Here is a 16,087-nt window from a genome sequence, read left to right on the forward strand (position 1 = left end):
CAACCTGCTTCTCTGAACTGATCAGGTGCCCAACGTTCGGCTAAAACATGAGCATCACAGGGCTACCCTCAGAGCTTCAGGGAAGCTGCCTGACCACGCTGGCTTCTGACCTCTATGCAATGCTTTCTGAAATGCATCAGGGATTTTGTCGGCTGGGCCAACACGAACCTTGTTTTGTTCCTAAAGTTGTGACATTCCTTTAAAAATACATATTCTATTGAAAAATATTCTTCTATTTTGTGACTATTTGAGAGGTTTCATAAATATTCTTTTTCTTTCTGGTTCTTTTTTTCATACAATTAGCTGTTTTCAGTATCTAAGAAGGATTGTAACTCAACAGACTTCAAGCCACATACTTTAAAGTCGTATTATTAGATGCTGTCATCTCAGCATGTAGGAGGTAGGAGGCAGGAGAATCTCAAATTCAGGCCATCCTGAGCTTTGGGATAAGTTCAAGGCCACCCAAAGCTATACAGGGAGAACCTGATACCCAGGGGCTGAGGATTCCTCAGTAGAATTCTTGCATGTTTAATGTCCTGGGTTCAGTCCCCAGCACTAAACATAAAAAAAAAAAAAACATCATAACTGAAGACTGTGTAGGTTTACTGGAACACAAGGGGAAGTCATAGGAGGTTTTGGCCACTATGTAATAATTTTTGCAAGAATAAAAATTTAAAAATTAGTGCCCAAAGTGTCCAGTTCCACCAGTAAGATCAGGTGATAGGTTTTTTTTTTTTTTAAGTATCTAGAGAACATGCTCATGGTTAGAAACCAACACCTTCGCAGAGGAGGGTACAGAGGAGGATTAGCCCTTCACACTTAAGGTATTTTTTTCAAAGATGGTGGATGAAGTAAACCTCCAAACAAACTGTGTGAGCTTCCTAGGGACCATGTTGAAGGAATCAGCGAGTTTGTGTGACACCTTCAGCTGCTGATCCTGAGTATGCTTCTTTTTCTCTCATACAAGCTCCTCAGCCTAGGATATTTTCCTTTATGTTGTCTATAATATCTAAACTGTGTCGTCCACTGATACAGAAATCGCATGTATTCTTCAGCATTGGTATTATGCAGTGATGGAGTGGACAGTTCCATCATGCTCCCCACATATTCAATGTATCTACAGCTCTCATGATCCTCTAGTGTTAGGAAGAGAGTAGAGACAGTTTCCCCATGTAGTACTACTTTGGAACTCTGCCTTCAACTTGTCTTCCAATAAAGGAACTTTCTATGGATTCTAATACAAAAAGTTATGATTTTGATAGCATGAAGCAAATTACTTCTTGCCATCATTAACACGTGGTCTCCTCTCCATTAAAATAAAGATGGTGGAGTTTACTTGGACTCAAAACCTGGGTGATATGAGATCAATATGAGCATAGCATTGAGATCAATGTGTGGCATGTCTGAGTCCATTTTCTGCTCTTATAACAGGACATCATAGACTGGCCAATTATTAGCAAGAGAGATTTATTTTGCTCATAGATTTGCATGCTGGAAAGCGAAACCCCCAGTGAGAGCATAACCAACATCCAATGAGAACAAACGGCATGAGAATAACACAAAGCCCAGCTTAGTCTTGTGGGTGGTGGGAAGAATCACATGACCAAGACTGAGAAAGGTGCTAAACAAGGACCATCACAGAAGGGCAAGGAATAGCAAGACAGAAAAATCAGCTGAACTCACTATTATTAAGAGCCCATTTCAAAAATAACCATAATCCATTATGACCCTAATCCATTCATGAGGGCAATACTCATAGCCTAGTAATTTCTTGAAGGTCCCACCTCTTAATACTTTTACAATGATAATAATTTAAAAATGAATTTTTAAAGAGATATTGAGGGCATAGCAGTTCCATACTATCATAATTTTGCCCATGAGCATGGCTGCTGTCAGTTTTATGTCATAGGATATCATTCATAAGTCTTTCAGCTTGATGGATTAATTTTTCTTTATTCTTTTCTACAAAGGTCTGTTATTAAATGTTATTAATTTATGGTTGGAACAGGGTGTTATGTTTCATAGTCATGTTGGTAAATTATATGTTCATATGTAAAACCTAACATGTCATAATACAACATGACTTTAGAGACCAATTTTGGGTGTGCTTTTCTCTTCATAAAGCAAACCAACTAGGATGACCTAAATCTGAATTTCCTATAGACAATTTGTTTTCCACTTATTAAAGAGCAAGCTTGCACATCATCCCCATCACTACTTCCTTTTCTCAGTATCATTATTATATATAAGAGGTTGATCTGTTACCCATTATTGCCAAGCACTGTGCCAGGGAATTGCTTGCGAGTTTTTTCATAATATTTTTATTGATTATTTGGGAATTTCACATGGTGAACACTGAGTACACTCACTTCCAAGTCATCCCAAATCAGCTGTCCCTTATACCCACCCCCCAAGAAAAGAAGAAAAGAAAAAAGCAAGACCAATTTGTGTTGACCATACCTCACTGAAGCATGCTCAAACTCCTGGTGTCCAGCCCCTTAAAGAAAACTGAGTCCTCCCCCACTCGCACCTCTGCCTGAATCCATCAGTTGTGGGTGCTACAATTCAGCATTTTTATCACAGGTTTTAAGAGTTCTCCTTAATGTTTTCCTGTCAAGGCTGTTATTGGGGGGGGGGGGGAGTAGAGGTTGTCACAGAGGCCTTCTATGTCCCTCTTTTTCAACTGTGAGTCTGCAGTCATCAATACCATGGCAAAAGTCACTTCCTTACCCCTTAGAGTCATCAGGAGAATGGATTATGTACTTAGTAGCTAAATGATCTTGCATATATTATTCCAGCAAGAAAGATATGATAAACAACTGAGTTACAGAAATAATTACTTCAGAATAGAGCTATTGAGTGAAGGAAGGAAGCTTAGCATTCAACAGGAGTAAATAGTGTGCAAATAAGATGGAAGTCTGACATTATGTGGGAGGAGTGGGACTGTCACAGATGCCAAGCCTGTGCTGAGTCACCACGGATGTGATAGGAAGTCTCATAATTTACTCCATCCTTATACATCATTTCCTTCTATCTGCTCCATTTCAAACACAGCCCTCCTTCTACCAGCCCCCCAGGCTTAAATTCTTCATATGTCTTTAATATTTATTTTCCTTTGCCTCAAGGAATAATTAGATGCTTTCTTGAGTCAGATACTTTTTCCGTTGTTCTAGCAAATGTCTGAATTCTTGGTCTCTCAACACTGATTACATTAAGTGCTACCTTTTCCCCTGAGAACGTTGTTTGCTTTATTTCATGCAACCTACTCTGACCGAGGCCTTTCTAGCATGCCAGGATTCAGTCTTGGTGCCACAGAAGCAGACACGACAGAGCCTGCCCCTGCTAGAGGAGAGAGGTGCTGAACATGTAGAAACCTTGGGGCATCCTACAGAAAGTCTTCTTCCTCATAGAGGAAGGACTATTCTGGCCAAAGCCAAAAGGGATGGGCAGAAATAATTCAGATGCAGGTGAGACACAGGACTGGGCAAGGAGCATCCATCGAAAGAGGCCACTCATGCTAGGGTCTGCAGGCTTGAGTGGGGACAAAATAATGACAGCAGAGATGAGTGGGATTCTGTGGAGCTGAGCCTTGCCAACAGTTTGAAAGAATTTTAATTTCCTCCTAAGAATCTGAGAGCCACTGAAGTCCAAAGCGGGATGGTGATGTGAGCAGAAACATTCCTACAGCTGTTTGGGGCCTGCCAAGAAAACCAAGGGGTAAAACAAAGAGAAAGAGGAAATACGGCTACAGGATGAAGCACTCCAGCTCCTACTCCCTTCCAACCAATCCTGTGACAGACTAGTGCTAGATGAGTCCTTAGCAAATATTCAGATCTCAGCAGAAAGACTCTTAATGGGCTGCTCATGGAATAATTCAAAATTCCTCACCCTGTTATTCCAGGGTTCTGACCCCACCCTAACCCTGCTTCAGAGATCTGTCATCCATGCTTCTTTTTGTTTATTCTTCCTTGCTGTAGCCACGCACTCTAGACCTTTCTACAGCACCTTCTGCCTTGCCCCATCCAGCTGTGCTTTGCACTGCACATTCATACCTGCTCCTCCTTAGACCCTTGCTCAGATGCCCATCTTCTCTGCTGAAATAAGTTCAATTTCTCTGAAATAATTTGCCCTTCCTCCAAATCCTCCTTATGCTTCAGGTCATAGGTTAATGATGTCAATCCCTTCCCACTAAGAGAGCGCTTAGAGAGGCGAGTAGGTATAGATAGCTCTCATAAGCCTCAATTTTGAACAGAATGTCTGCGTTCAGACCCTGTCGCCACACCTCCCACTAGGAGATCCTGGATGCATTGTTTCAGTTCTCTGCGCTTCACTTCTCCTCTATAAAAGTTCATAGGTCAAAAGTGCTGTGAGGATGACATGAGCCCAGGTGTGCAAACCATGCCAATTTAGTGTCTAGAATAGAATGGCTGCTGTGCAATATTTCATATGACTATGTCATTTTTGTCATACATTTTACATCTGTTGTATGCATTTATAACTTTTGTGAAAATCTAATTAGCATTTAAAGCTTCTAAGTTCCTTTCTGAGTAAATAAATATTGAATATATCAATTAAAATAACAATGTTTGGTGAGTCCTAGGGGTTTTCAGATAGTCTATTTTTAAAATTACTTTTCTTTAAAAAAAACTCTAAATAGATTGCTAAGAAAATATTGCAAGATTTTTCTATTTGTAAAGTACATACAGAGACCCATGCCCTTCTATAATTCTACTTTTGGTTTAGAGATTAAGATATAAAAGACATGGAAAAGCTCTATAACCAAAAGTGAAGCTAAAAACTGAAAAAGAAGAGAGACTGGGAGGGCAGAAAAACATCCCTGGGAAGAATGGGGTGTAATTATAATGCAATGAGAAACTGTGACTTTTACAACAAGAATAAACAGCAGCCAATTTTACTGGATGCCCTTTGCACCCAAAGCTACTTAGCTCTTCCCCTCTGCCTATTCCTTTCCCTGATGAACCTACTGTGCAGGGGAAGCTTTCTCGTAACTCAGAACTGTGCCCCCAGGAATCCACACTGCCAGAATAATTTCAGAATCCATTTCTCTGCTAATCGCTGAGATTTATGTGTCTTCACTTCACTACTCCGGGTTCTCTAGTCTCTAACTTGCCATTTCTTTTTGCTGTGAGAAGAAACAAGGTGTTCCCCAAACCTTTAGTCATATAGAAAGAGTTCTTAGTCCCCAAGTTCTCTCTTCCTCTTCAGCATCAAATCCGTACTAAGCAGAACTGATAAATATTTCTGCCTTCATGTGCAAAGAAAATATTCCTAAAATTAGCGAGATAAAATTTGTTGTACAAATTTACAAAATTTTAAATGGTTTTGTATTTCTGTATGTTTTCTGAGTTTGAATCTTTTTCTTATAAAACAAAAAGGCAAGCCTTTATGTGTATATTCATACTCTCTCTGTACACACCCATGCACACACACACACATGGTACATAGGAAAATTAATGATACATTTTGTATAAGTGGAAGAATAGAGTCAAAAGTTGTCACTTGATTCCAGAACACACTGTGTGGTGATGTCTTGGGTATGGGCCTACCTTTATCTTTGAAAAGTGTGTCCTGAAGACTTTTGTCTTCCTCTTTCCCAGTTCCCTAAAATATTGCTTCTGCTTCACAAATAGTTGAGAAACAAGAAAGAGCTATAATTAATACCATCCTAGAATCTACACAGAGAAGAGGGACTGTATTTGTGCAGTGGTCAAGAGAAATGTTAGCTGCCTGCAGTAGTCATGCTTCTAGTTTAAAAAGCCAAAGGAAACACTCAGGCTTTTGGCTACCACCAGAGTTTCTGTTATGATGGCGCTGACCTCGGCAGAATCATTTCGTACCTGTTGATCCAGGTAATTGAAAGTCTTCCTTGCAGCACCATTCATCCTTTAGTAGTACCCAAGGCTCCCTAGCGAGGTCAGACTGAGTTTTCTATGAGTACGTGCTGAAATTTACATAGCAGTGTATGAGAGGCAGTGGAGTGTCCTGTGCAAGTCCTTTGTCTGTCCCGTAGCGTTGGTGACTTGTCCTGTGGCCCCACTGAAGCTGCTCAGATGCCTGTTGTAGCTCCTGTGTGACATTAGTGTATCCCTTGGCAATCATGTCTCTCTCCTGCTTCTTTTTTACTTCGACAACTCATAGGAGGACGTCTGGAATATTTCGTTTCTGTGTATTGAAACTCTGAAGCGAGATGCAGGGAGTTAGTGAAATTGTTGGTTTGTGTTCTGATTTGTAGAAGGGCTGGAGTGGTGAGTAGATTGTTGCAAGGCACAGTATGGACAACCTCGTTGGGGCTGCCTCACACAGGGGAAGGGCACAGGAGAACAGGAAAGGCTGTAGTAGAGGAAGACAGAGGGAAGCAGTCTGCAAGGTTGTGTTGAAAAGAAAGAAACAGATGTTTGCATGCTACAGACTTGGAAACAGGTGATCAGAACTCCTTGAAATTAGATTTCAAGAATTTAGAATTCACTGAAATCAGTAGATATCCTGTAGTTCTTCCATCTCAGTAATGAACTGACAGGGCATTTTGAAGAACTCTTTCAGTGCGTGTATGCTTATGTCAAAATTAATGCATATTAAGCGCCCAGTTATACAGTACTGTGGTAGGGCAGCAATTGACGCTGAAGGTCTCTCTCTGTTTTGTCCCCCAGGTTGTTATTCTGTACTTTGAGCCAAGCACATTCCGCTGTATTCTCCTAAGGTGGGTCCGTCTACTCGGCTTTGCCACTGTCTATGGAACTGTGACTCTCAAGCTTCACAGGTATGTTATACTTCATCAACCTTCATTCCCGCAGAGGGATCAGTTTATTTGGTTTGGCAACTAATTGTTAACTGGACCATTCTTCACCAATGGAAAAAAGCAAGATGATTTACACATGTATATTTCACACATCCTGGTTAATTTTTTCTTTCTCCACTTGACAACAGCTAGAGTGATCTGGGAAGGGGAACCTCCATTAAAGAATCGCCTCCATTAGACTAGCCACAAGCAAATCTGTGTGCGCTTTATATGGACTAATGATCATGTGGGAGGGTCCAGCCCACTGTGGGTGCTGCCACTCCTGAGCAGGTGGTGCTGAACTGTGTAAGAAAGCAGGCTGAGCAAGCCACGAGGAGCAAGCCAGTAAGCAGTACTCCTCTCTTGCCTCTGTTTCAGTTCCTTTCTCAAGCTTTTTGACCTGCTTGAGTTCCTGCCCTGCATCCCCTCAGTGATGGACTGTTTGCTGGATGTGTCAGATGAAATAAACCCTTTCCTTCACAAGGTGTTTTGGTCATGGGTTTATCACAGCAAAAGGAACCTAACTAAGACACCCTCTAGAAATGTATTTCATTCTTTGGGCAATCTTTAAAGAACTGAACTCTTCAAACAAGGTGCTATAATAAACTGTGTTTCTGTTAGAGGATGAAGTTAATCTGAAAAAAAAAAACCACAGCACTGTTGGGATGTTAACCATATTGACTCACTAAAACAGAATGGAAAGAAAATAAAGTCGAAGTAATGGGTACTATCACTGCTATACAGAAGTCAGCAATACACTCATTGTACAAGAATGTTGTCTTCCCTTCCCAAATTTCATGCCCCAGGATAACCCTGCTGACATTCCATGATAAAGTTATTCTTTTAGTGGCTTTGGATAACAAACTGGGAAGCTCTTCCCTGGGGAAGACTAATTCTCCTGCTCTAAAAATTTCTTAGTTGCCTGTAGTTATTTGTTTGGGATTGGGGCCCACCAAGATTTCCCCTTCCATGGTAGTATGGATATCATCCTTGTTCAAGTCAAAATTGCACATGTGTAAGTAACATTGTATAGACTACGTGGGCTGTGTTTATATAGTTTGGAATATATTTTACATATAATATATACATATATATCATATATATGTAACAATAATTAAAGAAAAAGAGGCCATGAATTTGAGAGACAACAAGGGGATTTCAGAGGAGTTTAAGGGAGGGAAATAATATATTTTATTATTTAAAAAATATTTAAAAGTTATTTTACCATTCCTTCAGGGTTTATCAACCTTGAAAATTGAATGATACTGTTTCCTTACATTGAGTTCAAGGCCACCTAAATATGAAACTAGGACAATAAAATAAACTTCCTGTCCACAGTGCTAGGGATGGCTGAAAATACTAGGTTTTCCCTTCCATCTTACCTGCAATTTTAAAGAAAGCCTCGGTGAAGTTGTGCCAAAGGGGAAAGGAGGGAAAATGCCTGCAGGAAGATGCTGAAGTCCTTGGTATGATGAACATGAGGCAGTTCTGGTGACTGTAGAGCCCCCTGCCTTGTAACCACCTAGCCAGAAGTATTTCTCAGTCAAGGTAGCTCAAGCAAGGCTTACTTTCAATGATAGGTGTTATGTTTCTTTGGTCTCATTCATTGCAATCTTTTTGAAAATACATTTATCTCCCATACAAGCCAACCCTCCCTCTTACCTGCCTCCCTTCCCGTTTTCTTCCATCTTTCTCTCCCTTCCTTCATCTCTTCCTGTCTCCCCATCTTTTTCTCCTTTCCTTCCTCTCTTCCTATTTCCCTCCACCTTTCTCCCCTTCCTCTCCTTCTATTTCCCTTTGTTTTACTCCCCTTTTTTCTTTTCCTGTCTCCCCCCTCTTTCTCTCCTTTTCTTCCCCTCTTCCTGTTTCCCTCCAACTCTCTCTCTCCCTTCCTTCCTCTCTTCCCATCTCCTTCCATCTTTCTCTCACTTCCTTCCTTTCTGGTACTTAATCACTGAGAGTGACCTAGATCATCCACAGCACTCAGGATTGCTTTCACATATACAGTGGAGTTAGAAACTTTATGGTACTGGGCTTCAGGAAAACAAATATAAATGTAAATTTACCTTCAAATGCTAAGAAATCATAGGCTTATTTATCTTACAAAAGAAAAGGAAAAGATAATTGGCATGGTCTTCCTGGAACTCCCTTTACCATGTTAGCATATATGTCCTACTGAAATGTCCTCCAGGTTTCCATTCCACACATAATTGCTATCTGCCAAATAATGCTCACCAATACAAGACATCATTGACAATCTACAATGGGCTGTAAGCCTTCTATAATCACGAAGGAATTGCCTACTTGTAATTAGATCAAGACTTCACTTGCTACTAGACTAGCACTTCCTGTCTGTTATAATCTTTTCACTGCCTTATTATTTTTTAATTTAGTGAGAGCCTTCATTGTAATTTATGTTTTTCTTGAAGTGAGTGAAAGTCTAGCCATTGAATCCCAGGAAGTCCTGTGATGTACAGGTTAGAAGTGCTTAACTCACTAGTAGATGAACAAATGAACAAACTAACTAACGAATGACTGAATGAAAAATTTAATTACAGTTCTCTAAACTTCTCATATTTCATTCATATTCCCTGACTCACTATACAGTAATTCAGGGTGACCCAAGTACTTGGAACATATAACACTGGCCTGCGGAAAGATATTTGATACAATTTGAGGGCATCATTAAATAGCACCAAATCATAAAATGAGAAGATTAGGTTCCCTTTCAGTCCTCCTGATTCTTCCCAGCAGAAGGATGAGTTTGGAGCATCCTGGCTTTTCCTAGCACCTGTCATAGCACTGCTGGTCTTCATCTGGAAGAGAGCAGAGCACCCCGCAGCCTTGGAGCTGTCTGCTGCGGGGCCATGTTCTTAAGAGTCAGCATCCTCTTCTACTATATTTGTTTCCATAACTGCAAATAGTTTATAGAAAATATTAGCTGTGTTTTTTCTTTATAGTAATAATAAGAAGTTCCCTTTAAAATACTTTAAAAGCAATCAATTGTGGCTGATTTAAAGAGGGTATTAACTGATTTTGGTACAGCAGCAATCCTGGAGGTTTTTGAAATAATTAGAATTTTGGAAACTGGTTTCTTAATCATCTTTTGCTTATTTTGAAGACTGGAATGGAAGCTATTTGCATTGTGTGTCTCTAGAAATCACTACAGGGAAGAAGAATTACTTTGCTGAAGGCTTAAAACTGGGGGAAACTTTTCCAAGTAATTAGTAAAATTACTCTAATTCTAATCCTGTATGAATATCATGGTCTTACTCATGTATTCGTTTTTCTCTTTATTGCCTAAAGTTAGCAAAATACAGTATTGTTCATTTATAAACTGAGCCATTAGCATTCCTAGAAAGTGTGAGCACTTGAAGAGTATCACTGGCCATTCTAGTTCTGTGCTCCTGCTGGACTGCCGTGACAAAACACCATGACCAAGAACAACTCAGTGGGAGTGGGGGTCATTTGCTCACCCTTCCTCCTCGTCCCTGTTTATCCACTAAAGAAGATGAGGTAGGAATTCAAGGAGGAGCAGAGACAGAAACCACAGAGGAATGCTGCTAACAGGCTTGCTTCTCTTGACCACACCCAGCTATTTATTTTATACAACCTAGGCCCACCTCCCTACACTTGGTGCTGTCTACAGGGTGCTGGGTTCTCCCACTTCAATCATCAGTCAAGACAATGTCCCTACAAGCATGCCCATAGGACAATCTGATGGATTCAATTTCTCAACTGAGGTTCCTTCTCTTCCGACGTCTCTCGTTTGTGTGAACTTGACACAAATTAACCAGCACAGCTCCCATCTTCAGTGATGGACTGTTTATGGTGGGCAATGGATTTGATGTACTGTACTTGGTGAGGGGTCACTGTATTTGATGCACTGTATTTGTTAGATGGTGGTGTTGGGTGTGCTGTATTTGATGCACTGTATTTGTTAGATGGTGGTGTTGGGTGTGCTGTATTTGATGCACTGTATTTGTTAGATGGTGGTGTTGGGTGTGCTGTATTTGAGGCACTGTATTTGTTAGATGGTGGTCTAGGTGTGCTGTATTTGATACACTGTATTTGTTAGATGGTGGTCTAGGTGTGCTGTATTTGATGCACTGTATTTGTTAGATGGTGGTCTAGGTGTGCTGTATTTGATGCACTGTATTTGTTAGATGGTGGTGTTGGGTGTGCTGTATTTGATGCACTGTATTTGTTAGATGGTGGTGTTGGGTGTGCTGTATTTGATGCACTGTATTTGTTAGATGGTAGTCTAGGTGTGCTGTATTTGATGCACTGTATTTGTTAGATGGTGGTGTTGGGTGTGCTGTATTTGATGCACTGTATTTGTTAGATGGTGGTGTTGGGTGTGCTGTATTTGATGCACTGTATTTGTTAGATGGTAGTCTGGGTGTGCTGTATTTGATGCACTGTATTTGTTAGATGGTAGTCTGGGTGTGCTGTATTTGATGCACTGTATTTGTTAGATGGTAGTGTTGGGTGTGCTGTATTTGATGCACTGTATTTGTTAGATGGTGGTGTTGGGTGTGCTGTATTTGAGGCACTGTATTTGTTAGATGGTGGTCTAGGTGTGCTGTATTTGAGGCACTGTATTTGTTAGATGGTGGTCTAGGTGTGCTGTATTTGATACACTGTATTTGTTAGATGGTAGTCTGGGTGTGCTGTATTTGATGCACTGTATTTGTTAGATGGTAGTCTGGGTGTGCTGTATTTGATGCACTGTATTTGTTAGATGGTGGTGTTGGGTGTGCTGTATTTGAGGCACTGTATTTGTTAGATGGTGGTCTAGGTGTGCTGTATTTGAGGCACTGTATTTGTTAGATGGTGGTCTAGGTGTGCTGTATTTGATACACTGTATTTGTTAGATGGTAGTCTGGGTGTGCTGTATTTGATACACTGTATTTGTTAGATGGTAGTCTGGGTGTGCTGTATTTGATGCACTGTATTTGTTAGATGGTGGTGTTGGGTGTGCTGTATTTGATGCACTGTATTTGTTAGATGGTAGTCTGGGTGTGCTGTATTTGATGCACTGTATTTGTTAGATGTTGGTCTGGGTGTGCTGTATTTGATACACTGTATTTGTTAGATGGTGGTGTTGGGTGTGCTGTATTTGAGGCACTGTATTTGTTAGATGGTGGTGTTGGGTGTGCTGTATTTGATGCACTGTATTTGTTAGATGGTGGTGTTGGGTGTGCTGTATTTGATGCACTGTATTTGTTAGATGGTGGTGTTGGGTGTGCTGTATTTGAGGCACTGTATTTGTTAGATGGTGGTCTAGGTGTGCTGTATTTGATGCACTGTATTTGTTAGATGGTAGTCTGGGTGTGCTGTATTTGATGCACTGTATTTGTTAGATGGTGGTGTTGGGTGTGCTGTATTTGATGCACTGTATTTGTTAGATGGTGGTGTTGGGTGTGCTGTATTTGATGCACTGTATTTGTTAGATGGTGGTGTTGGGTGTGCTGTATTTGATGCACTGTATTTGTTAGATGGTGGTGTTGGGTGTGCTGTATTTGATACACTGTATTTGTTAGATGGTAGTGTTGGGTGTGCTGTATTTGATGCACTGTATTTGTTAGATGGTGGTGTTGGGTGTGCTGTATTTGATGCACTGTATTTGTTAGATGGTGGTGTTGGGTGTGCTGTATTTGATGCACTGTATTTGTTAGATGTTGGTCTGGGTGTGCTGTATTTGATGCACTGTATTTGTTAGATGTTGGTCTGGGTGTGCTCTATTTGAGGCACTGTATTTGTTAGATGGTGGTGTTGGGTGTGCTGTATTTGATGCACTGTATTTGTTAGATGGTTGTCTTGGATTAAATTTATATCAATAAAGATGGTGGTCTTGGGTGTGCTATATTTGATGTACAGCATTTGTTGAAGGATGGGTGGCTTTAGTGAATGGAGCTTCAGCAGATGCTTTCACTGGATTTGAGTTAAGAAGGACTTCTTTTATAAGGATACAATGGAGAAGAGTGACAGAAATTTTGATAATTCTAAATTTTAATTTTAGTTCTTCCATTATTTACTTACACAATCAAAACCTCTAGTTGAAATTTTCTTTGAACCACCAACTAGATTCCCAAATAAAGACATGGAGACTTGTTAATTATGAATGCTTGTCCTTAGCTTAAGCTTCTCTCACTAGCCCTTTTAACTTAATCTAACCTGTTTCTTTTCGTCTACATTTTGCCTCAGGGATTTTTACCTTTCTTTTATTCTGTATGTCCTACTTTCTTGCTTCCTCCATGTCTGTCTACCTGGCCCCTGGAATCTTCCTGCTATCTCCTTTTCTTTCTCCCTCCTCAGTCTAAATTCCTCCTCCTACACACCCTCTCTGCCAGAAGCACTACCTATACTTCTTTCCTCGCTATTGGTCATTTAGCTTTTTGTAAGACCAATCAGGAGCCTTAGTCAGGCAAAGTAAAGCAGTCACACATCTTTACATAATTAAACAGCTATTCTACAACAAAAGACAAATAATTTTGACTTCTAATAATTAGTTTCATCATTGATAAATTGTTATCTCACCTGTGAGATTGTAAGAGTGGCATTCAGTTTGAATATTTCAGGTAAGGGAATAGATCCTTGGAGCAATATAGGCAAGGACTCAGAATTAGAGGGAAAGGCAGAAAACCAGGTCCCAGCAGGCTCCTGTCCAGGATCTCAAAGGTCAAAATAGTCTGTCCTAGAGGACAGCATATCTTGATATCATAGACCCATTCTCATGGAAGCTTCATTTCCATATTTAGATTCTCAATTTTTAGCACAAGGAAAAGAAAATCTTGCTTCTCTAAGCAGAAAATTCTAGGAACTTGTGAGTGTGATTATATAAATGGCATTGTAGACTTTGGAATGCAGGGTAAACAAGAAGGGTCAACTTCTGTATCTCAGCCTTTTCCCTCATTTCTTTCTCCGTTGCTTGCTCTTTTGCTGACTGGTGTCTATAGACTCTCTAGAGCATCAAATACTTGGAAAAATCTATGGGAAAGAAATCAAACCTCACTGGCTTTGCTCTAGAAATACAACCTTTATTCTGGGTCAGCTCTCAGGATTCTTTTGTACACATAGGGTAAAGCTAGAAATGACACTGGATTTCAGGAGAACTAAATTAAATCTGAATTTAGCCTCTAACATTAAAAAGTCATAAGGACTCATTTATTTTAGGAAAGAAAAGTAGACCAATCGGCATGCTCTTCCCAGCTCTCCCTTTCCCATGTCATTCTGCTATGTCCTGGGTACTTGAAGTCTCATGCATGTTTATCTAATCTCTCTTTTCTCTGGTGGCATTTGTCCATGGATAAGCATCACACAGCCAAAAACACCATAACACTTCAGAATAGAATTGTAAGATCCATGAGAGTATTAACTCTGCCCACAGGACAGGGTAGAAGTGGAGTAGAGGTACATGCTCTCCTGAGAGGAGGACTGTACCACATATGTTGTCTGGAATTCCCCACATCCACAGTAATACAAAGTAGACGGCTGTCTATCTGCTTGCCAATCGTTTATCCATCTGTTTATTTGTGGAGTTGGGAGTTGAACACGAGTCCTCACACATCCTACTCACAGACTCTACCACTTAGACTATTTGCCCAACCCCAGACCAGATTTTAGCTATCTTTATCATTTGCTTAAGTTCCCTACGGACCATTCTTAGCAGGCCATCCATGCCGTGCAATTTATTCTTTATTCTTTAGAAATTCAGAAAAAAAGAGTAAGGGGGAGGAGAGCCAGTTTTAGCTAGCTCAGAAGATCTGAAGTAGCTAAAAAGCAAAATAAAATAAAATAAAATAAAATAAAATAAAATCTTTATATTAAAAAGAGAATCCTTGAGTTGACCATGGGCATACTTGTCTTAGCTCAAGAACGACGCAGGGTGGGTCTAACAGCACAGCTGGCAGTTTTGTGGGGCAAGTTTTTTTTATTTGCTTATGAAATGTGGATAATCTGAACTCTCAGGAGGCTGAGGCAGGAGGATTATGGGTTTGAGGTCAGCATGCAGAGTGAGTGTGAGGCTATCTTGAATAAAAGGCTAAGACTTTTAAAGCAAACAAACAGTCAAACAGGAAATTGGATAGGCGCTATCTCTAGGCTTAGAAAGGTCAGGTATGTGTTCAGGAAGCAAAGCAAGGGGTGCTTTTACTTCACAGGGGATACAGATTTTAAAACAATGCTAAAGGAAATTTTATCCCCTATAATAAGTGTTTCTGAAAATAATTAGCTTTTTGCTTATAGGAAATAGTGAAAGAGCCTTTTTATGCTGTTTAAAATAAAGATTTGAGCAAGCTGTGGAAAAGCCTCCCCTGACTGTGCCTGGGATTTGTTCCTTCATGCATTATTCAGCATCTGCTCTCAGTAAAACCCAGAGCAGTTTCTACACTGTGCTTATTAGCACCAAATATTTACAGTTGTGGGATGGTTTATTTCTTTATATGTTTTAGTTTGTCTCCCAGTAAAAATTTAAGAAGTAAGTGATAGTATTTATTTCTATTTCTTTATGTATTCTTTGATTAATAAATTACAGTTATGTATCTTAAATTATTAAAGGAAAAGAAAAGGAAACTTGTGATATCTACAGGGGCAGCACTCAAATGTGATGAAGCTTGACTCTGTATAATTGTAACCATCATTGGTGGCAGAGAACTTTAAACAGGACTTGACACACATGTCTGAAAAATACATGTCTGAAATCACTTTACTGGTAAATGTACACCCATCTTCCTTAAAAGACCACTGAACAGGGTACTGTTGCTCATTCCTCATTCATACAAAAAAATTACGAACCTTCATTTCTGGAGGCTGCGCAAGTGTCTGTGACTCCCCACAGATTTCTTGCAAGTCTACCTGTGTTTAGTCTTCATATTTAAGGTCTGCATAGTCTATATATATAATAAAGCACTGAAGTTAGACAACTTCAAACAGAGGTTGTCTCACAGTTTTGAAGCCTGAACATCCAAATAGCATAATGATATCTCTGGCCATTAAGAATATCATGTTTCTTGTTGACCAGGCTGATCTCGAACTCACAGAGATCCACCTGCCTCTGCCCCCCTGAGTGCTGGGATTAAAGCTATGTGCTACCACTGCCCAACCTCACATCAGACAGAGGGCTGATTTCCAAAATATACAATGAACTCAAGAAATTGGTCATCAAAAGAACAAATAATCCAATAAAAATGGGGTACAAACATAAACAGAGAACTCTCAACAGAGGAATCTAAAATGGCTGAAAGACACTTAAGGAAATGTGCAACATCCTTAGCCATCAGAGAAATG

At 40.0% G+C, this 16,087-nt stretch overlaps 1 protein-coding gene across 1 annotated transcript in view; it reads left to right on the forward strand.

The window, feature by feature from the left end:
* The window catches only part of Gpr158 (G protein-coupled receptor 158), a 352,600-nt gene that overhangs the window by 278,656 nt on the left and 57,857 nt on the right, over window positions 1–16,087 (forward strand). Inside the window, exon 6 of the mRNA XM_075970642.1 lies at window positions 6,669–6,778. Coding sequence (XP_075826757.1) covers window positions 6,669–6,778 — 110 coding nt within the window. The remainder of the gene's footprint in view (window positions 1–6,668; window positions 6,779–16,087) is intronic.

Source organism: Microtus pennsylvanicus, chromosome 4 (assembly GCF_037038515.1).
Source record: "Microtus pennsylvanicus isolate mMicPen1 chromosome 4, mMicPen1.hap1, whole genome shotgun sequence".
Classification (NCBI taxonomy): domain Eukaryota; kingdom Metazoa; phylum Chordata; class Mammalia; order Rodentia; family Cricetidae; genus Microtus; species Microtus pennsylvanicus.